This window comes from Diabrotica undecimpunctata, chromosome 1 (genome assembly GCF_040954645.1).
Source record: "Diabrotica undecimpunctata isolate CICGRU chromosome 1, icDiaUnde3, whole genome shotgun sequence".
NCBI classification, from domain to species: Eukaryota; Metazoa; Arthropoda; class Insecta; order Coleoptera; family Chrysomelidae; genus Diabrotica; species Diabrotica undecimpunctata.
Window position 1 is genome coordinate 176,635,610 of NC_092803.1, and position 24,738 is coordinate 176,660,347.

At 32.1% G+C, this 24,738-nt stretch overlaps 1 protein-coding gene across 1 annotated transcript; it reads right to left on the bottom strand.

The window, feature by feature from the left end:
* Positions 1 to 10,321: 10,321 nt before the first annotated feature.
* Positions 10,322 to 23,997, bottom strand: Uev1A (Ubiquitin-conjugating enzyme variant 1A). The gene is made up of 3 exons (XM_072520617.1): positions 23,751 to 23,997; positions 23,421 to 23,689; positions 10,322 to 13,977 (listed from the first exon to the last, which is right to left on the bottom strand). Exons 1-3 carry the CDS (start codon positions 23,773 to 23,775, stop codon positions 13,837 to 13,839), a joined length of 435 nt encoding a protein of 144 aa, XP_072376718.1. The 5' UTR covers positions 23,776 to 23,997; the 3' UTR covers positions 10,322 to 13,836.
* Between the last annotated feature and the right edge of the window lie 741 nt (positions 23,998 to 24,738).

The following is a 24,738-nucleotide window of genomic DNA, read 5'->3' on the forward strand; positions in this document are numbered from 1 at the left end:
AATTTGTACTGGAATCAAACTGCTATCGTAAAAATTGGAGATAACTACACTGAATAAATCTCCATACAACGAGGAGTCAGACAAGGTTGCATTTTGTCGCCAAGATTGTTCAATGTTTACTCAAGACAACCATATACTCAAGAGACAACCATATGGAATAAAAAACAACGGGGAACTACTTAATGTGATTAGATATGCAGACAATACAGTAATTCTGTCAGATAATATTGAAGGTCTCAAAATTCTGTTTGAGCGTATTCACGACGTAGGAGAGGAAATGGGCATTAAAATAAACTCAAACAAAACCAAATTTTTAGTGTTTAGTCGTGACCCACATCCCGATGCAAAGCTTCAATTAGGAGTCCAAGTTGAGAAAGTTCACAAAATGACATATTTGGGAACTGTGATAACGGACCAACTAGATCCAGACATAGAAATCAAACGTAGAATAGTAATGACTAAAATTATTTTTATGAAAATTAAGTCATTTCTTTGCAATAATCATCTCAGTTTAGAACTAAGACAAAGAATGGTTAAGTGCTATCTTTGGTCCGTACTTTTCTATAGTGCAGAAGTGTGGACGCTAAAAGTATCGATCATGAACAAAATTGAAGCATTGAAAATGTGGGTTCATAGATGAATGCTGCAGATACCTTGGACAGTGAGGAAAACTAATAAAGAAGTAGTAAGGAGCGTCAACAAAGATAGAGAACTGCTAAAGACTGTAAAACATCGAAAAATGTCTTATCTGGGACATATAGTAAGAGAAAGTCGATATCAATATTACAATTTATCCTTAAAGGCAAAATAGAGGGCAAAATAAAGGGCGGTAGAGGTGTAGGAAGAAAACAAGTTTCTTGGTTAAAAAAATACTGTAGAAGATCGAGAAGCCTTCGCAAGGGTGATCGCCAACATCGGATAATTCTGATATGGCACGCGAAGAAGAAGATTATATTTGTAACAATATGATTCATGTCATGCATGACTCGATGTGTAACTTCTTCTAAATAAACAGGTTTTGGCATGTTTTGAAAAGACATTATGTACATACAAACTAAACAAGCATCTGCGATTGCTAGCTTTAGTCCACACATTATTAATGTGAATGAAAACGTATTTCAAAAACTAGATCTTATGTATTATTGTTGTTATTATATGCAGAAATAAAATATTCTACTGTTACAATGTAAAGTGACCAGCAAGGAAACATATTTTCTTACGTGCAGCCATTGATCAAAATCAAAATATCCGAGAATGCATGATAGACACATGATTTCAGCTACTTTTGATTACTTACGACGCGTGATTTGTGATTTATAGTTTCACTTAATATTTGCCAGACTATAGACGAACATTCTATTAATGTAAATCCTTGCATCAAAGAATTAAAAGTACTATTACCCATCTAATTTAACAACTATGCAGTTTAGTATAGGATTTACGTGGATAAAAGCTCATATTGGTCTTGAACATAATGAAAAAGTAGATCAGTTGACAAAAGACAGCATTTTAAGTGGCGAGAAAGTATTAAATGATACTGGAGTTCAAAAATACATAACCATAAGTAAAGCTAAGCTACATTATAACTGGACACTGCAATGGAATCAATACTGTCTAAATCGTCCGGCAAGGTACACATTCTTTTGAATCCGAAAATCCTGAGGGATTATTGGCATAAAAATTTAGATTTTTCAAAATACGAAATTGTTACTATCTCGCGACTAACATTCGGGCACGTCTGTTATCCCGCACATTTATACAAAATTAATTTAATACGGTCGGATTTGTGCCAAAGTTGCAATACAATGTGACTTAGATTATATTTTTTGCATGCGTCAAGTATGTGATACAAAGAAATATATTGAATATTCAGCTATTCCAAGAAAACGTGTATCCTCAATATAATCTTATGAAGTTACTAGCTTTGAACAAACCGTCAATTTTTAGAATTCTTCTAGGTTTTGTTAAGTCTTGTAAATTGCTTAGGTCTTGCTTAACTTTAGCTTAGGTCTAGCTTTAAGTTACCTCTGTTTTTTTCCAACTACTAATACCCCTTTTCCCGTGGTCTACTTAGTCTGTGGTTACCCTGAACGACCTCTGGCTGTGAAAAGATTTTTCCCTTCCCTATCCTTGATTGCTCGATTAGGTTTGTAATAGTCTTGGTATATGGTAATTTTAGTTAGGTAAAAAAAACGTCTCAAAATATGCGGCAATAATTTCATCGTCATAGTCTCCATCATTTTTCTTTGCCATAAAAACACGTTGTAGGAAAGAAACCTCCTGAAAAACCTGCATGCAATAAAGCATATCGTGGAACTCGTTTGGTAGGTGCTTTTAAGCCAATACCTTTGAGAAAAGTATCGCTACTGGGTTGAGTTTACCGAAAGTACAAGCTGAATATAGCCGCAAATGTCAAAAATATTTCGGTTTAGCAGTGTTGGCATGTTTTTATGATGCATATGTGGTATGTTTCAAATATAAAAAGATAAAGCTTTTAAAAAGTACATTTTGATTATACTATTTTATGAATTCTGCAATTTTTAATTTATATAAAGCAATAACAAGTAGATATTTGTCTCTTTCGAGATTAATTGCAAACATCTGTTGTAATCTGACAACTGCTTATTTGACGATTGCCAATTCTATCCCTTAATCTATCAAAGGGTAATAACTAAAAAATGTTTAATAATTAACTGCAATTAATCTCCAAAGAAACAAATATTTACTCATTGTTGTTTTATATAAATCAAAAATTGCAGAATTCATAACATAATACAAACAAAATGTACTTTTCTAAAGCTTTATCTGTTTATATTTGAAGCATACAGCATCTACATTATGCCAACATGCCAACACTGCTATTCGCGATTGAAACTGAATGTAGAGGGCAGGTCGATTGCAGTGTCATGGCCGATATAAATGGTATAAACAAACATAACAGTCTAATGTTTACCATTGCTTTTGGATGTTTAGTTTGGTTTAAGACGAGTTATTTTTATTATTTAAAAATGGAAATTAGCCTAATGGGACGATTTTCACATTTGGTCCCATTGAAGATAGCTACAAAGGAGCTGTCAATTAAATTCACAACACAAATTTTTGACGTTTCACTGTGTTGTCATGTCTTTATAATATATATGTTGTATGCTTCAATTACAAATAGAGAAGCTTTCAAAAATACATTTTTAATATATTATTATATGAATTATGCATTTTTTTTTATTTTTTTATATACAACACGAACGAATAAATACTCTTTTCTTCTCATATTAATTGCAGTTAACCATTACAACATTTTTTTGGCATTTGCCTTTGTTCTTTGATAATAAGCTGATAGATTTGGCAATCCTCAAACCACCAGTTGCCAGATTGTTACAGATGGTCCCCAGATGTCTGTGGAAAGTACCTGAACACTATTCTTATTATTTTTTGAAAGAATTTCTTTTTTACTGTTAGTTTGTTAACATTCTATTGGGTTTTTATTAATTATAAATCACATGCTCTTTACCGATTTATTAAAAAAACATGGCAACACAGTCAAACGCCAACATTTCGTTCTATGAACTTTAATTGACAGCTCAATTATAGCTATCTTCAATGGGACCAAATGTGAAAATCGTCCGCCTAATGATATCTTTGAGTATTGTGGTGAAGCCAAGAGACCATTGGTTGAAGGGGAAGCAGTTTTCAAGTGATGAATTCTTAAATTTTAACTTTAATGGTTGGAACTGGCTTGTGAATTGATGAATTTGTATATTTTTTGTATACCTATTTTGTGTATACCTGGGAACCCATAGTATAATGTTCTGTGTAATGTTTGTCTTATTAATATATGCATTATTTTATAAAATTATGCCTAATGTTTTTTATGTTAATTTTTATTGTATACTATTTTTTGACATATGTAAGTACTTTATTGTATATTAACATAAATAAATAACTTGAACTTGACTTTATTTACTTATTTATAACTTTATTTATTGACTTTATGTTCAAATTGTTTTTAGTTTACTTCTGAGGAAGCTTTTCATTTGATGTAAGTACTTTATTGTATATTAACATAAATAAATAACTTGAACTTGACTTTATTTACTTATTTATAACTTGATTTATTTATTGACTTTATTGTAAGATAGTTCATTTGATCACATGAAATCAACCTTAACTTGAGATCACCTGTCAGAAAAGATCATAGCACATGATTTGTCTTTAAAAGATTCCATAATAAATCATGAGCAAAAAAACCTCATGATACTATCCCAACATGGTAAGTATTTGTATTTCTGTTATTTAAGAAAATAAATTATGTATTCTCAATATGTTATTGACTAAATGATAGCGGTATTTTCTTTTTATTGATTTCCTCAAGTTTTCCAGTCTCTGCTATTTGTGTGATATTAGTTTGTATTCAAGTTAATTATTAGTTTTTTGTTAAACTTTACTAATTATATTCCAATGTTATGCTTACTTTGAAAAATTTTATATATTATATTTTGTTTCAATGTAAATGGTATACCCGTTAATAAATAAATAAAAGTTTAGGAAAGAGAAATAGGGACATATCTTTCCCTATTTCGCAATAGGGGAGGAACAGAGCAATATCGATTTGATTTAAAATACTTTAACGTAGTCATAATGCTGAAATTTACTAAAAAAAATTAATATTTCTATTCAAATCAAATGCTGTCTGGTTTGTTTATACCACTTTTAGTAGTTTAAATTTATTCCGCCAGAGGTCAGATACTTTGTTTTCAATCGCGAATACCGAAATTTTGTGTTCCGTGTTTGACATTTGCGGCTATAATCAGCTTATACTTTCGGTAAACTCAACCTCGCTACTGTTTTGCATAATGGTATCTCATGATACTATAACAAACAGTTAGTTAGTATCATGGTGGTATCTCACCATTTGTAATTAACAGATTGGCCAACATTAACCCACGATTCATTCAAATATATATTGCAATCGTCTCTTCGCAAACGTCAATCGTATAGTTCTCAATATATTCTCATTACCTTGTATAAAGTTATGTATACGCCCTAAGTATGGCGGAAAATTTTTCATAAAAAATTCACAATAAACAATTCTCCGTCGAGAACTGCTTAGAACCTCGTCATATGTGAATATTCTAGAATTTGTCTGACTGATCCATTTTTTTTTGGCGATTTCAACGTTCCACTTTGTTCTTTTTCTATTTTGATATTGTAAATACTTATTTCGCTAACACCAGTCATTAACGAAGTACGTCCCACAACAGCAGTCACATTGTTCCGTATTTTGCAAAAAACAGAAAACATTCAACACTACCAGTTTAGCGCAACCATTTAATGATTCACCGGGTTTAAATTTGAGACTCCATGCTTTCTGCTCAAGGTCGGACTAAATACTGAAGTGTCGTTTTGTTTTCCAAAGGGACTTTCACCCAAGCTCATCCGTAATTATAAATTAAATGCTTGGAGGTTATTATATGCTAATTAGGACAATAAAGTTTATCACCGTATTTGGCTGATTATGTTAATAATAATAATTTGCAGTGGAACTTTTACAAAAGAAATGTTACTCTTACGAATATTATTCAATTTTGTATAAATCGAGCATTATTTGTTATGAATTTACTCATTTTGCTCGTTTTATTTATTTTTATATTATTTATCTGTGGTGCTAAGGCAAAATCCGATATGTCAAAAAACTTGATTTTGCAGCAGACGAGTTTAAAAGTTCGCGATGTTGTTGTAATTAAGTTTTGATTTATCAGAACCTCAAAACCATTCCAATATGTTTGTAAACAAATACCATTTACCTCTCGTGACACATACTAGTCAAATTTTCAAGGATAACAAAAATATTTAGATAAGGACATATCGGGTTTTGCCATCGTAAATTTTATTTGTAAAACCGACTTGTCTGTGAACATTCCATATCGGTAATCGGTATATCCATAACTGTTAATAGTTGTCAATGTAAATTTGACTGAGTACCTATATTTTTCACAAAAAACGTGTTTATTTTGTAAAGAATTTGTTAAAGTATAACACAAAGAATAATAGGAATACTCTTCTTAGTCGTTTTTCTCACAATCGTCTTCTGGTAACTCGGGTTCATTGGCATTTGTCTCCAATGTTAAATAAAAACTGTGACACTCAAAAGGAATCAATCGAAGAAGACTGAGTAGATCCCTTTTCTTAAGAGGGTTAATGGTCAGTGGGGGCATTGGGTCAATATAGGAATAGGTCGTTCTCCCTTTTAAATTTTCTTAAATATAGTGTTTTCAAGTTTTCTTCCTCTAGTGCTATTTTGAATTGAATTAATCCAAACGTTTTTTCGTACCTAAACCATTTAATTTCAAGCCGTCGGTGTCAGTGTTTATTTGTCTTAAGTGATCCTGAACAACTTTTGAAAATGAGAATACGTGGTCTTGTGTCATTTCGTGAACCGAAATGGCTTTTTGCCCCATACAGTTCAAACAAATTGGAACCAATCTCGAGGCACCATAATTGGGATCTCAGTAGCATTTTTAGATCTTTCAATGCGAGCATGATCTACATCGCATCCCAGGTGCGTATGTTTTGATAAAAGAAACTTCTGATCATGGCTGCTTATACTGATGAAATATGAAAACATGATGGTCATGTTAATGTTTCTATTTTGGCCGCCACACGTATCTGAGTAATTAATAACATGGTTCACAGTTTCAGGCAATGTTTCGAGCTTTCTTAAAATACAAAAAGCAATCTCTTCAGATTCTCTTCTTCCAACTGCTTCATGCCACATATAGCAGCCAGTTATACCTCCATCTGAAGTGAAGTCACGGATCGTTAAGTTACAAGTTGAAAGGAGACGCTTATAAAAAGAAACGTTAGTTATCAGCGAAGGGGTATCCAAAACTTGCTGCAAATCAAATACCAAGATTTTTTGTTGCGTCTTCTGTGGCTTGGCTTTTGTCTATATCTTTTTGTTTGTATCCTATGTCTGCCATGTCCTTCTGTTGGTTGTTTTCATCGGTTAAGGTTGATCTGCACCCCCAAAAGACAAACCCCAAATTCAAAAAATTTGAAAAAATTTGAGAAGGTATATGTGATGACTAGAAGTATTTTGACAACTTTTAAACAAACTTCATGTTTTCGTTTTTGAAAAAACTCAAAAAAACTACTTTTTTCCAAGTATAAAGCGGGAAAACCAAACATAGGATTTTGTTAATCTTTTTACAGCATCAAGATATGATTATAAGAAATACTTATGAATTTTTTGAAAATTTTTGAATTTACAGTTTGTTCCAATAGGAAAAAATAATATGTTTCGGCTTATAATAAAGTTACCGGTAAGAAACCGAAAAATTTTTTAATAACAACATATATAAAACTGTAAAAGTGGAAAATATTTGCAATAAAACGTTAAATATTTTTTCCTAAACATACGAAAAATCTCGTTAAACAAGAATTATGTCTTGAACTGCCGCCTCCAAATTGTAATGTAGGGAGATGGCTCCATCTGAAGCAATGGTAGTATTTATCATCGATAGATAGCATTACGTTCGGCTTCGAAACGCTTCAAGAGAAACGTCACACTAACAGGGTTGCCATATCAATGACTTTGTACAACACTTTGGCAGATAACAACAAAATTTAATAGGAATGTTATCGGTTTGAACTTTGAACCGGTCATGCTGAAACTTACAGAGTTACAGAATAGTAGATACTGCAACTTTTATTTTGAAAGTAGAATATCATAAAATTTACACACAAGTAATATATCTATAAAAAACCTATTTAGTTTTAAAAACCTATTTAGGCGTTTTTAGTTAATTATTTTAGTATTTATAAAAATAGTGTTTCTTGCATAACCAGTGGCGTACACAGAATTTGTCTGAGGGGGGGGATTGAAATAATTTTTTTATGCTACCTCCATTTTGAGTCCCTAAAATTTGGTCCCTGAATCTTTTCATTTGCATCAGCGCTTTGTTAGATCTTTAATATGACAGAATCACACGTCTTGAATGTATCGATATGCGGTTGTTTAAATGAATAACCTTTCAATTTAAAAACCTCACGGAAAAAATCGATTGAAGCAGCATTTGGATACTGTTTTTTATTCATTATATAGAATTTTTATATTTAGATGTAAATACTTTTTCTGTGAGTTCCTCCGCGAATAGCGGCTTTCGTACTTCGGATACTTCTCTATGTGCTCTAACATAGCTTTTCTCTCTTCTGTCTTGTTATTTTTTGGTGCATGTCGACCCCTTTGATCGGTGAGAGAAGTAGTTGATACAGGATATTGTTTCATTTTTACACAATACTAACCTTGAAATGCATCAAAATATCCTAGCTTGTTGAGTACTTCCAAATTTTGAAAAGCCTTAAACGTGGTCATCGTTAGACATTTCCTTTTTCACGATTCTAGGGTAGTTTTTGCATATTAGAACATACTTCAATACCTTGTAATTACATAATTAAGTGAAATGAAATTTAGGTCTACGATAAAAAAGTACCCCTTAATGCCATGTTGACAGGCTTACTCGTCCTGCTACTTACAAACATTTTAGTAATTTTGTTTTTGGAAAATAACTCATAATGTTGTAAAAACTCACTTTTTGAATGCAATCAACCACTAACGCTGCTTATGTGAAAAATACAATCAGGCAACTGAATTCAAGATCCCCCGTTAGGTTTGAGATAAACGGTTGGAGCCAAACGTTGTAATGTGAAAAGACAAATTTTCACTTTTATAGACGACGCCAAAAGCCGGTATGTTTTCATATCGGCTTTTGGCACCGACCAAATGCAATGAAACGAACATATCGGAAACTAACTTTATAATCGACTGATTACATTTTAACATGTTAATTTCCCCAAAAAGACAAAATGCATGGTTACAACAGCAAATTTAATAAGATGTAGACTGGAGCTGGAATATCAGATAATAGAACAAGTGATGGGGTTTAAATATCTAGGCATCACATTATCTAGCTACGGAAAGCTCGAAACTGAAGATAGGTAAGATCCAGTGAATAGAGCAAATAGAGCCGCAGGCTGCCTGAATGAAATAATATGGAGAAATAAAAATATCGGGAAAGAAATGAAGTCATCAGACCAATAATGACATACGCAGCAGAAACAGAACCTGACAGAGAGGACAAAAAGAATGTTAGAAACAGCGTACATAGATGAAAACACTTGGAAAAATTGATGGTAAGACACTATGGGACAGAGCTAGAAGTACATATATGCGACGTAGATGCAAGGTGGAGAACATCAAGAACTGGGTAAGAAATAGAAGAGTAGAATGGAACAATCTTATAAGCCGAATGACAACAAAAAGAGTAGTAAAGACGACAAGAGACGGTTCTCCAATAAGAAGACGATCAGTGGGAAGATCACGAAAACGATGGAACGACAACTTAATGGAGGCACATTGAAAAACAGACCGAGTCATGTTTATATAAAAAGAAGAAGGATAAGACTGATCACAAGGATGCGTCTAGACCATGTAGGATTTTTTTATCATATTCTTTATCGCTAAATGTACATATTGGCATTAAAAAAGAAAAATAGATAATTTTTGACATATCGGGTTTTGTCTTAGTACCGCAGATATCATGTTGACGTTTTATACGCAAAATTCATATTTTTCGTTGTCAATACCTTATCAAAATGCTTAGGTATATATTTTCAGGAATTATTCGAATTCGTTAAATGACATCACTTGAACACTCCTCGAAATGTATAAATAGCTTGGAAAGTACTAATTTTTTTGGAATGTTTTGTACTTGAAGTAGCGATTCTTTTATACAAAGCTCGAATAGTTTTGAGGTAGATTTACGAGATTAGACAAAAATTGTGAAAATAAGTATATGTCAAAAAATGTCATATGTCAAAAAATTAATCATATCGTTTATAAGTGATGTCATTCAACGAATTCGAATAATTCCTGAAAATATATACCTAAGCATTTTTATGAGTTATTGAAAACGAAAAATATGAATTTTTACAACTTTTACAATGCTTTTTTTTATTCTACTGTATACAAAATATAAAATATTATACTAGTACTGCCAGAAGATGCATTTTATCCAAGCCGGTTCTGTGCGACGCTCTTGAGTGAACAATCAAAAGCTGACAACGCTGTGCGTTTATTCACCATAAGAAAAGCATTGGCCTATCTTAGCCGTACTGCACTCTAAGTGTGAATTTGACTATAGGCCTTAAGAACAATGATTGTCCACTAATAATTTTGCACTATTGATGCAGATAAAAATTTAGTACATAAAAATAATGATTTACATTTTAGGAGTGTAAAGGGTATAAGAAATAAAATAAAGAAAACTTTACTGAAAATTTAAGTTTCCATGGATTTACATTTACAAAAAAAAAGGTCGTAAAAATTCGTTTTTTTCCTAGCAGGAATAAAACTGAATATTGTAAAGTTAGTTTTTGGTAAGATAAAATAAATCTTCGAACTTATCGTGACTGAACCAAAATCCAAATTCAATAATTACAAAATGTTTATATTACACACTATCACCAAAAATGTATACACCTCGATACTATCACCAAGGTTTTCATTCATTGTCTTTCGAAATACCATTAATGCCTATTTGAAATAAAAGTGTGTAATTTAAACGAACAAAATTGTTCAACAAACGTAGACTTATTAAATCCTGCACAGATAACAGCAAAACATTATATATAGTAAAAATGTAATTCAAATAAAATTACACAAATGGTACAGCTTATAAACGCTACGTCATTATATTTTATTTTAAAGCTTCAAACATACAGCGTACCAAAATAAATGAAAAATGCGTTTCGACATTAATGAAAAAGTAAAGTGTTCAAAACAATATTGCTGTAAGCTTTGTTAGGAACAACTGATAAAATAACCATTTGTTTGCCTTTGGTGTTAAAAATAAATTGAGTCTTAACAAAAATTGTTCACAATGTATACACTTTATAGTCGTCACGTTCTCTTCAACTAATATTGGAAAAAAATGGAAAAAAAAACAATGGAAACAAGAAAACAAGCTAGCAAAGACTAGCTAAGAGGATTTTTAAATCGGAATCCCCAACCAAGTTTTCGTCAGACAGAAGGCATTAAAAAATCTTGAAAACGTTTTGAACAAATTTAAATTTAGTGGCGACAGGGTCTACAATGAGTCCGGTATAACGATCGTTCAGAAAAATTAGGAAAAATCTATACCAAAAGAGGACAAAAACAAGTGGGTGTTGCCATTTCAGCCGAACGTGGACAGATTACTACCATCTTATGTCCTGTTAGTGCTTCTGGTTCCTATGTCCCCCCAATGATCATTTATCCTAGGAAACGGTTATCCCTACATTTAGAGAGATGATCGAATAGGATGTATATATGCATGTTCAGACAATGTATGGTCAAACGATTTTTTGTTCTTGAAATGGCTTAAGCATTTCCAGAACTATGTACAATCAACTAAGGTCGATCCAGTTTTACTGGTATTGAATATAATTCATATACCATTGAATATTTATAATGTCTGCAAAGAAAATTACATTTTGCTTTTCACAATACCACCTCATACGTCAAACCATCCCCAGCCTAGATCTGACTTTTTTGGGCCTCTTAAAAAAGGTCTCTTTGCCATTTATGATTCTCATATGATTTCGACTGCACATAAGATCAGGGTGTACGATCTAGCTCGCTTGTTCAATCAAGCATACATAAATGTAGCAACCATGGAAAAGGGAATATCAGGTTTGAGAATAATAATAGATAAAGGAATATTTCCCTTTAACCTTACTAAATTTTGGAAGGAAGTCTTTGCAACAGCTGGACAATTTAGAACTTGTTTTAGAGGCTGAACGAGAAGAAAATGAAAACATTTCTGAATCAACACCATTAACATCAAGAACTACTATGAAGTAGACATCATCGACATCAAGAGCTTCTGCGGAACAGACAACATCCACAGTCAAATATACTACAAAAGCAAAGAAACAACAATAAGAAATTTGGACTGCTACAGCAATAAAGGATATTCTCCTGGACAAAAAAGCTAAGCGAGATGCGAAAACTGAGAAGCAAGCGAGGAGAGATCAGAATGGTGATATAAAAGTAAAAAAAATTGAAACGAAAAGTTAATGTTGCTAAGAATAATAAAACAACAGAAAAGAAAAGACGTATTGAAGATTGAGATGATTCTGAATCATCCATAGAAATGGATTTGTCAGATAGTATCGATTCGGATCTCTGTGAGATCAAATAATCTCACAATACTCCTGTACCCAATGAAATATGCATCGTGTGCGATGATTTCGCGCCAGAAGTTTCCAAAACTACAATTGCCATTTGGATCGCCAACCTTCGAAAGTAGACGGCGCCATGAGAAGAAGGCCATTAAAAACCACCTGCGTGAATATGTTGCATTAAGGACTCAATTATCAAACTCATAAAAATGAAATGTCAGCAAACTGCTGGTATGGCAAACAACGATTTTAACAGTTCCTCCTACCTTTCTATAAGCTGCTATATATGGAATATATGCTCTGGTACTGTATATAAACTTATCTCAACCTAATAACTTTAGCTAAAATGTTAACTTAACTACATAGCTTATAAAGCTGTACACCTTAGCCATCTTTGTTACAACTTGGGTCATCAGAGCGTAGATCTCTACTTATTCTTTCATCTTATATAATGAAATTATTAATAGGAAATCTAAGTATCACTTCAGTGATTATTAACGGTAAATACATTTTCGTTTTAAATGGAAAATTAAAGCGTGACAGCACGTAATATGTACGTTCAACATAATGATTTTTAGTTATTTTGAGGGTGTAATGATGTCTTGCGATAACATTGTCAAATTTTAAAATCGTATATTCTACCTTTACTTTAATTTCTGAGTTTTCAAGGGAAAGAATGATTTAGACCATTTTTAAGCATAATCTTGTAGGATATTTTTCAGATAAACGCTTTCAATGTAATCAGTAATGTACAAATAGATATCTACTCTCTGACTGTTATAAGGGGTGTCCAAAACTACTACGAAATAAAGGATAACTTCTTATAAACACACACGACATTCAAAAAATGTCTAAATATCAATACAACCTTGTAGTTATTCAATAAATGTCTTTTAGAATTTTAGATTTTCGAAGCTGATTTTCCATAATAAAGCGTAATATGTATTCAAGCATAAATTGATTTTTCTTGTACCATAGTAGTTGACAATTTAGGCTTATAGTCTAATCTTCATCTTTGGTATAAAAACGTACACAAAGTGAGTGAATACTAGTAAAAGTTTAAAAATACAGTTCCGATAAATTGTCAACTACCGTTCAGTAGCATATACAAAAACAAATAAATGGTTAATCAACCCAAAAATCTAGTATATCGAATGAATCACGATAACGCCAAGTACTTTCCGAAAAAAACGACCACCCAGAAGAGAAATTCTTAAAACTTTGGGTTATACAGTAATAATATTGTGTCAAACGTCTCTGTATTCAATTTTATTGAAATACTAGATGCTCTATTACATTTGGCATCAACATTACCTTTTGTTTTCTTCAAAAATACAAGTTTGATCATGAATCATCCTCTGATAGAGTTAAACAAGTTGTACAAGCAGTAATATTAAAAAATACTCTTATTATTAGACACCTTAATCTAAATACACCAGTTTGTCCTCGTTACCAGACAGGTTATCTTCCAAGAACCAGTTCCAGACACCCCATAGATAGTTTGTGAGTAAGGTGAATCCGCTACAGAAGACGGCATGATTGCGTGGTGCAGGTATCGACACTCAATGGACAAGTTGTAACAGAAGATACTGGGGGAGTGTTATGCTGATTCAAAGGCTAGAAGCAAGTGCCTTCAGGAGGCTGTGTCAGCTTCATGTTTTCTTTAAGTGTCATTATTCTTCGTAATTCCTGCAAAACCGTTTTAATAGTGTAATCCCTTTGCCACCTAGCCAATATTGGGACTTGTCTGTTATCGACCTGAAAATAAAAAAAAGCCAAGTTAAATGCTAACGTTCATATTAGATTACACAGTGCTGCAAAGATTTTGATGTCTAAGAACAAAAATGTTTTTCTATAGTATTTTTTGGCGCTGAATCCAAATCCGTTGAGATTTTTTTCCTATCATAGGCAATAGGCATTACATTTAGAAATGTGACCGAAGGTTTTATCATCTGGTGATGAAATTGTTGTGACTTGTTCAAAAAAGTAAATGTAAATGAGTGTAAAAAGTAATTATTTCCAAATATTGATAAAGTATTCATGTATCTGTATACATTTGGCTAATCTGCTAATTATCACAAGAAATATTAGCCTCTTGATGATAAGTTTAGTCAAGATTGAAGTCAGTTTAAATTCTAATATCGTTTTGTATGAGCAGATAACTAGGCCAGGAAATGAAGCTGAAAAAATGGCAAAACCTCACAATTTTTTTATCCAGCATCGATTTATACAAAAATTTGGGATTAGGCTTATTTCACCCTCTAGTTCATTTTCTATATTGAGCCATTGTACGCTTTTTTTTTAAGGGTGAAAAATGCCCCTAATTGTAAAAAATTATAAAATAACATTTTAAACTTTAATATGGTTTAATATGGTAAAAATATTTAGTTTTTATTAGTTAAATGATTGCTTTATGGCTTTAGGATATAATATCATAATATTTGAACCCTTAAAACCACCCTTGTTGTGAGGTTTATATAAAAAAATTATTAATTATAATTAATTAGTTTTACGAAGAAAACGTAAAGAATATTTTTTTCTTGGAATTACTTTTTTCATTGATTTCCATGGTTAAAATGTAATGAAAAATTTCCACACTCGAGATGGGGTGGCAACCACCCCTACGGTTTTAGCGTACAACGGCATGATATATAAAATGATCATTGGACTATTCCCTACCTCCTGTGAAAATTTCAAGTAAACCCATGCTGGACGAGAAAATTGCGCGAGCCAAAATGCTTCAACACCAAAACAACACCAGACAAAGAAGAACACTCATAACAAGAGATAATAATGGAGAAATACTTACTGAAGAGAGCAAAATAAAGGAAGTATGGGAACAATATATAATCCATCTGTTCCATGACGAGAGAGAAAATGAACAAGATATATGTGAAGAAAAACAATACCTACAAATTTTACCCTCAGAAGTAAAGAATGCCCTACAGAATGCAAAACAAGGAAAAGCACCGGGTCCTGATCAAATTCCAGTTGAACTGTTAAAAGCCTTAGATGACGGTAATATAAAGAGACACCCGAATTCTCAACCACATATATGTAGAGGGCAACATCCCGGAAGAATGGCTTAAATCGATATTTTTACCTCTACCAAAAAACAACAATCTCAAATCATGTAATGACTATAGATTGATAAGCCTAATGTGCCACCCTTTAAAGATTCTCTTGAAAATTGTTCAAAACCGAATTTATAAGAAATGTGAGGAGCAGATAGATGAAACTCAGTTTTGCTTCAGAGGAGGCATGGGTACAAGAGAGGCATTATTTGCGTTGACGGTACTCTTGGAGAAATGTCGGGAATATAACAAGAGTGCATATGTATGCTTCATAGACTTTAGGAAGGCCTTTGACCGAGTGCAGCATATGACGTTAATAGATGAATTAAAAAACATCAATTTAGACAAAAAAGACATTGAGTTTATTAAGGCTATATACTGGAACCAGAAAGCAGTAGTAAAGGTGAACGATATAGAAACAAATAATATACCGATTGCGAGAGGGGTTAGGCAAGGATGCGTCTTGTCTCCGACGCTTTTCAACGTGTACTCACAGGTCATATTTAGAAAAGCCTTATGGGAAAGAAAAGAGGGAATAAGAATTGGTGGAGAAATCATAAACACCATGAGATTTGCAGATGACACGGTAATTATGGCTGAGAGTATAGAAGAACTACAAACTTTACTAGATGCAATAAATAGTGAATGCATTCAAATGGGACTTGACATCAACACAGATAAGACCAAATTTATGATAGTATCAAGGAGTCCAATAAATAATGAACAACTAACTCTTGGTGGACAGCAAATAGAGAGAGTGACAAAATATAAATATTTGGGAGCTTACATCAACACAGAATTAGATCCAGACCAAGAGATCCGGGTACGAATAGAAATGGCAAGGGCAGCGTTCTTAAAATTCAAACAATTGTTCTGTGACAAAAATCTGAATACTGCGCTGAGACTTAGGTTTGTTGAATGTTACGTCTGGTCGCAACTATTGTACGGGGTAGAAACATGGACACTAAAAGCGCAAATAGTTAAAAAGATTGAAGCCTTTGAACTTTGGATATACCGGAGAATGTTGAGAATTCCATGGACTGCCAGGGTCACCAATGAGGAAGTGCTGAGAAGGATGGGTCGAGACAAAAAATTGTTGAGAACGATAAAAGTAAGCAAGAGTGCATACCTTGGACACATACTAAGAAATAATAAATATAGTCTTCTGCAGGTCATCATGCAGGGTAGAGTCGATGGCAAAAAGGGAATAGGTAGAAAGAGGAAGTCATGGCTGCGAAATATTCGAGACTGGACAAACATGACTGTAGACGAATTATTCCACGTTGCAAAAGACAGAGAAGCTTTTAAAAATGTGGTAGCCAACCTCCGTTAATGGGGACGGTATAGGAAGAAGAAGAAAATGCTTCATTGCCTGGTTTAAATATGTTTCCATTATTTGTTCTAAAATGAAACAATTTCGGAGATCGTGTGTGAATAGTCCTAATAGCCCGATCAAAGCAGAGGCGCACTCAAGGGAGGGTTTGGGGGTTAATCCCCCCCCAGGGCATATAAAATAAAAAATATATATACAAAAAATCCAAAACGCTGAAAGTACTAAATACTTATTTACGAAATTGCATTAACGAAGAGAGACTAAATGGTTTAGCTTTGATGTTTATCCATCAGGACATTCAAATAGATGAAGAAAAGATAATAAAAACCATATGACGCTGTTTAGACATTTTATTATAAATTTTAATTTGTTTACAAATTGTTATTTAAAATACAGTTTAGGATTTAAATTAATATTTTTCATTATATTTAGATATAGACACCTAATATTAGTTTCATGATAGGAGTAGACAGGACAAGTCTGTTGTGAGTAGCATGCGCTTACAGGATTGTATCTGCAGTGGTCTTGTGGTCTATCACATTCCTCTGCAAGTATTAGCAGTAGAAAGGAAAGGGGACATCTCTGTGAAAGAATGGAGCATTTGACAACACCCATAAAAAAAGATGAAAGAAAAAGAACAATGGAAAGATGGCAAGAAGGAACAACACGGAAGATGTTGCCCAGTGGACCAATATGCTGATCCCGAGCCTAAGGAACTGGGTAGGTTGTCTGTTTCAAAGCGTATCTTCATAGGTTCAGAAAGACAGATACAGATAAATGCCTATACTGCGAATATTCCGACACTGTTACACAATGCTGGAGTGTAATAGATGTACAGTGGAGAGAAACAGAATGTATAGAGAAATAGGTATGAACCCTGTGACTATGAGAGAGATGATCGTCAAGATGGCGGGAAGTAAGGAGGTATGGAATAGTGTTCACAATTACATCCGAACAATAATTAAAAAGAAAGAAGAAGAGCAACACCAAGCGGGCCAACGACATAGATAAGATCTAGATAAGAGAAGGGAGTGTTCCAAAAATGTCGTCAGCCTTACAGAGGCCATTCCACTTTCAGAGTACAGTACATGCGACAGTCAACTGCGCACAACTGAGGGTGGTTTTAGTTGGTAGGCAGGATAACAGATACCTGAATCTTTGGCACTGCTATCTTTAGTACTATAAATTAAACTAAAACTTAAATTTTAAGGACTCAAAATGGAGGTATGTAACATAAAAAAAATTTCGGTGCCGAATCATCCCCCACCAGAAAAATTCTAGGTGCGCCGCTGGATCAAAGAACACTATGACCCCAAAAAAAATACATCAAGGATGAAAATTTGAAAATGGGTAGATAAAAGTGTATATTATTAAATAAAAAAAAAAAGTTTACATTCCTAAAGTAACTCCTTTTTCAAAAATTTTGAAAAAATGTTTCAAAAAGGATTGATATTTTATATATTGGGTTATTTCGAAAAATAATGAAAAATAATAATTTCTTTTTAGAAAACTATTATCGACATGACTTTATCTTAAAAATTTGTACAAACAATTTTTTCATACCATTCCTAGTTTCTGAGATATAGCCCTATTTGTAACTGCTTATTTGAATTTTTTAATCAATGATGGGGGACAATTACCAAACATAAAAATTTACAAAAAAGACATAATATGTACAAAAAAAATCAATTTTAACATGAATGAATTTACACAGTAAATTAGGTATTATGTAATTTAGAAAAATATGTTTACAGAAAAACACAGTTTTTGAGATCAACCAATATTTTTCGTCATAAAAATTTATATAATCATAGCAATTTTTTGATTTTATTTTTAAGTGCACTTTTCAAAATTCAATCAACAATATCTTTGTTGAAAATAAATAAAAAGCAATGACAATGTGTACTTAAAAATGTGATTTTTCTAAATCATTTTTTACTTTTTTTGCAACGGTAATATTTTTTAATTACAGTTCAATAATTATTACAAATAAGTTCAAAACTGGTCATGTTTAATAAAATCAATGACATTTTTTTTCCGAATCAACTTTTTGAAATAAAAATTTGGGAGCATATTAAAGAAAACTTGACGTATATAATGCTCGTCCGTTAGAAAGGCAAAAATTAATGGGATTGTGCCAATCTCCCACATGTCCTTATCTACATCATCCTTTTTATAAGCTACCTTATATGCAAACTGCATATATTGCTTTTTTCGTGTTTATAATATGTATTGTATATTTTCACAATATGGCTAAATACTTTTGTGGTACTCTATAATTACATCCTTGAACACCTTTTTTACACAAGTACTAAGGTGTGGTTTTCTATTTTGGCAATTATCCCACTTTAATTATTCCATTAAAAGAAGCTAAACACTCAAAATTATTTTGCGAAAGTATGTCTCCTGTTTTGTTCTAAAAAGTGTAAACATGTAAAAATAAAAAGTAAAGTATTAAAATATTCAGTTTACTTTATTATTTAGTTTTAAAAAAGTTTTATTTTTGGGTGAATCAGACATATTACAAATAAAGAATGCAACACATAGAGAGGGGGTCAGAATTTGACTCATTGAAATCTACATGCACCGAATTGTTTCAGTTAACAGTGTATGCATCAATTTCCATACCAACAACCCACCACTAATACATAGGTCACTTATATGAAGTTTGCAAGTGCATTACGAATGGATACCACATCATTAAAGCAGCTCAAACAGTAGCATTAAAAAAATGGAGGGAGATGATCAATTTCTTGTATTAAAATCCCTTTATAAATAAATTGACATTTGAGTTGGGCTAATCTCAAATAAGAGCTTAAGAGATGTCCGATGTGTGGTTACTTGCGTTTGGACACTCAGAAGGAGACTGAAGGCAGTCAACCTGACACCAAAAAGAGCAGCTACGGGTCCTAAGCTAACTGCAGCCCAGAAGCAAATGTGATTACAATTTGCTCTCGAACATCTGGATTGGGATGACTATCAATTGAGTCAGGTATTATTCTCCGACGAAAGTAGGATCTGCCTACACAGCAACAACGAGATGCATTGAGTCTATAGAAAGCCAGGAGAGCGACTTGCTCAATGTTGTATATGGGAAACTGTGTCATATTGAGGCAGTTCTTGTATGTTTTGGACAGGCATTTCCATAGATGGGAAAACCAAGTTGGTTGTCGTGCTTAGTGGAGAATGTTAATGAGGTTTAACGACAGATTGTTACATCATAGACATTTCAGAAGAATATGTGGTTCCATACACAGGATTTATTGGTGATGCGTTTATTTTAATCCACGATGCCATTCCGCATGAGTCACCATCACCTATCTGAGATCAGTATACATACAACAAATTAGCTTGCATTGAGCCCGGACTTAAATTCAATAGGGCAAGTTTGGGATGAGCTTAAACAAAGAGTCCAGGACAGAAATTATGCACCAGGGAGCATAATTGAATTGAGAGCTGCACTTAATGATGAAAGGGAAACAACGCTTCAAGAATTAGTTACAAAAATCATCTCATCCATACGAAATCGATTGCAAAGTGTAATTAGGAGTAGGGGTGGTAAATCAAATCCTTAAAAATAAATTATAAATAATAAATTCAATTCATTGATGATTTTTCTGTTCGTAACATCATTCTTGCAATCATTCCAATGATGAATATTTAGAAAATTCTGTTTGTATTGCATATAGCATATTGCATATAGCAGTTTTTGTTCAATAATAAAATTGTTGTTTGCACATTACATATTTTTTTTTATTCTTCTTACATTGAACCAGGAGGTGTAATCTCGAATCTCGCTTTTAAGTCAATTATTTTGCACTCAAGTTATATTATTATATTGCTAATTTATACGGTACTTGAACAATTTTCTTGTTTGTTATTTGGGTAAAAATTAGTGTTAATGTATTCACTGGTTTTACTGATTATTTGTCAAACTATATACAGTAGACTCCCTCTATAACGAGAACTGAAATGGCAGACTAATTACCTCGTTATAAGCCAATCTCGTTATATCAAACAACAATAATACTGTGCATACATATGAATATTTAGTTTTCTAAAACATTAACTTTTTATAGTGAAGCCATTCGGAGCAATATAAGATACTAAATATTGTTTGAATGGCGTTTTTGAAAAAAAAGTTGTTTAGTTTTATTGTCAATGAAATACATTAAAACAAAAAAGAGTTGTTTACTTTTATTGTCAGTGTCAGTGTCAGTGTCATATGAGTTTGTTAAAACAAAAAATCTGTATTCTGTAAATCTGTATAAAGCATAATTTCAAGAATAACATAAACTATTGCTTCTGCAATGGGAAGAAGTTTGCTTCTATTGTACTGCTTTAAATTGTCCAGTATTCTACCATCATATTTTTAAAAGATGTGAAACAGTTGTAAGCTTCACATCTTGTCTATTAGGACCTTCTTATTATTAGGTGGCAGTTAAAAAGGCTTAGCCGTGTTCATTATAGAGGGAGTATACTGTAATATCTATCTAATCAAAATATGTCTTCCAGGAGATTAGATTAACACTTTTGCTACATTCTTAATTGTTAGATATGGGTACTATCCTCAATGTTTTTTACACATTAATTTTTAAAAAAAGTGTATCAGTTAGCAATTCCTTACTCATCACAAAGATAAAACTTGCATCATCAACTATCAAAATATCAAGAATATTATCATTGATGAACAGATATGACACAGTAACTAACCTCTTGTTATTCTAAAATGATATAATTAATTCAATAGGATAGGGTGGCAGCCAAATGGATTTTAATTATACCGATTTTAATTTGATAGGGTAAATCATGATGCTATTAAAATTAAGGACCACTTATCTAATCCCATTTCAGCTCATTGGACCCTTGATTTTTAATCTGTTTATAAAGAACATTGGTTTGGATTTTCAGTGTTCCAAATTTTTATTATCTGCAGATGATTTTAAGTTATATGCAAGAATAAACAGTGTTGACTGTATTAATTTAAACAAGGATATAGCAGATCTTCAGAATTGATCAACAGTTAATGGAATGAGATTAAATATATAGGTAAATGTTACTTTCCAATAGTCTTTGATTATAAGCTTTGCAATACATCACTAAAGAGAGTAAATGTGATGAAGGACTTAAGAGTTTTCTTTGATTCACAGGTATCTTTTAATCACGACTATAATTCAATAACTAGTAAAGCTCTTTAAAGGCTTGGTTTTGTTTTGTGTACTTCAAGGGATCTATCCATTAATTAGATAGTGTACAATGCATTGGTTAGCTCAACTTTACAGTATGCCTCTAATGTATGGTGTCCATTCTACCAAGGTCATGTTAATGATATTGAAAAATTTCAGCATAAATTTCTACAGTTTATACATACATCACATTTACATGCAATTCAACATGGGGTGAAATTAAAGAACTTCTATTAGCTGGACAACCATCTTCAGACTGCACACATATTTAAACAAAAATTGAAATCTTTGTTGGATTTTATTATCAAGCATTACATTTTTGTAGAGACGTGCTGCTGGATGTATCCCATTGAATGGCAGAAAAGAGGATTGCCACATGCACATATTTTGGTTTAGTTAGTCAACAAAATTACACCAGATCAAATTGACCAAATCATCTCAGTAGAAATTTTTCGAAATGAACAAAATTAATAAAATGAATTGAATATTTTTGTAATGTCTTTCCTTTAAATTTATTTTAATTGTGCAGGGTACAACTAGTAAATAAATAAAAATAAAAAATACATATATAGATAAATAAAGCAGCAACAAGATGAAAATGATAAAGTTATAGCTTTATAAAAGTATGAAGACTATAAATGGTTAGATAGAATTTCAAATATTTAAGTACTCAATTGAAAGAGGGAAAAAAGAAAACAGTTTAATATTTTTCACATAGATAACAAAAATTACAACAGAAAAAAGTATTGTTTAGTTATTTAATGTTCGTGTGGAGGAAATTTTATGAGATCACACTGTTCCCCAGTGAAATAATGTTATTAATAATATAAACAGCAATCAAACATAATACTGGGATCTGATTACTAATTTAAAATCTCAAAACTGATATTAAAATGAGTTTACTGTGGATTTTATTAATATATAACTAAAAGAAAGAAAAGTAAACTGAATACAACAAATAGCCTTTATTAACTATTAAAATTTTCAACTTTTTAATTTTTTGTAAAAAGCAGTATTGTAGTCAAAGATAAACAATATTTAGCCATTATCTTCTACTTAACTAGAGATAGTATGAGAAGATATGTCCATAACATTATAAAATTGTTTAGTTCAGTTAGATTTTCTCAATTATTTGCTACAATTATATTTAAATTATGAAGAAAGTGTTAGCCAAAGTATGTAATACAGATGGCATGTAATGTTGAAGAAATATTAACATATATGTATTATATATTAAAAATAATGGTATCCTTATTGATCTATTAAAGTTGGGTCTATTGTTGTCAAAATGCAGTTAAATGGCAAAAAGGATAAAATTAGTCATTCAAATTAAATCTGAAAAACAAATTTAGTGGAATATTGAAACCACACTAAAATCTATTAGAAAAATTGCCATAGTAACCAATATTACAGTGTCTGTTTACTACATTTATGAAATGTACAAAGAATGTATAATGTATATGTATAAATAGATAAAAGATATACCTTACTTCATTTCTCACCTACCAATATAATGTAACTTGAAAAATTATTTTAATACATTCTTATATTAGTCATTAAAGTTATAATATATGCCACACTTATCAAAAAAAAATGAAGATTACTTACCACCCCTGTGTTACTGTTTATACAGTTTATATTGATTCTAGAGATAAATTTTGCAGTAGGTGCATCATCAGGATACCTTTGGCCACATTCAATTTTAACAGAATACATCCTATTTTCATACGGTGTACGAGGGGGGCCGATTATCATCCCCATCCAATGTGTAAGTGTCATATCATCATCATTTTCTAAGCCCCAGCTAATAGTACCATCTGAAACACCCTTTTGACCGGCTTCTAGTTCTTCAAGTAGTCGAAAGTTTCGAGGTACAACTGCGATAAATATTATGTAGTTTTAATACGAAGTATATGATAAAATTTGATTATCACTTACCAACACCAGTTGATGGGGTCGCCATTACAAAATACTCACAAACTTAAAATTTTTTAAAGTATATTTTGAATAGTTTCGAATATTATGGATAATTGAAATCTTGTCCCCTACTATTGATTAACAAAGCTGGGCTTTTTGGATAACAAAAATCACCCTTTTCCTTCAAATCAAATACAAAAGATGTGAGGACTAATTCTTTCTAGAATAGAGATAGAGTTAACACTTCATCATGGAACTGTTATTTTGTCAGATTCTGTACACTGACAGTGACAGCTGTCACTTTCAGCTCTTGTACAATTTTATGTGTTCTATTTTATAATAAAAAGACCACAAGAAAATAATTTTAGAACGATATTAATCTCTTTTACGTTGTATGAACTGGCCAAATGGAAAATGAATCGTATAAGATAAAGCCGTAGGTTTTATATTGCAAGATCTTAATGGCACAGAATAATAAAACAATTAGAATACCCACTCTGCTTGTCAAGAGTTTATTATTCTGTCAAGATACTTATCTTGAATACGAATAAAATAGTCCATATTATGGCTATGGTTGCCGTAAATAAATTAAACCGGGTTAGTTTTCTATGCACACCAGATAAAATTTCATTGAACAGCGCTGGTTCCGTTTAAGCAGAGTGGGCATCCTGATTCTGCTTGTCAAGATAAGTACGCGCATCTCGTTCGCACAGACGGAATCAGCCATGTTTTAAACGGAACCAGTGCTGTTCACTGAAATTTTATCTGGTGTGCACAGAAAAACTAACCCGGTTTAATTTATTTACGGCAACCATAGACATAATATGGACTATTTTATTCGTACTTTTAGCTGAAGAATAGATTAAATTATTTCAAATTTACTAAATTATGTGGGCATTCTGATTCTTATTTATACTGTGCTATTACTGGTTCAATAAAATTTTCCATTATCCCATATAACTTCCACATTTTCTGTTCTATTTTCAATACATGGGCAATAGTGTTCTTC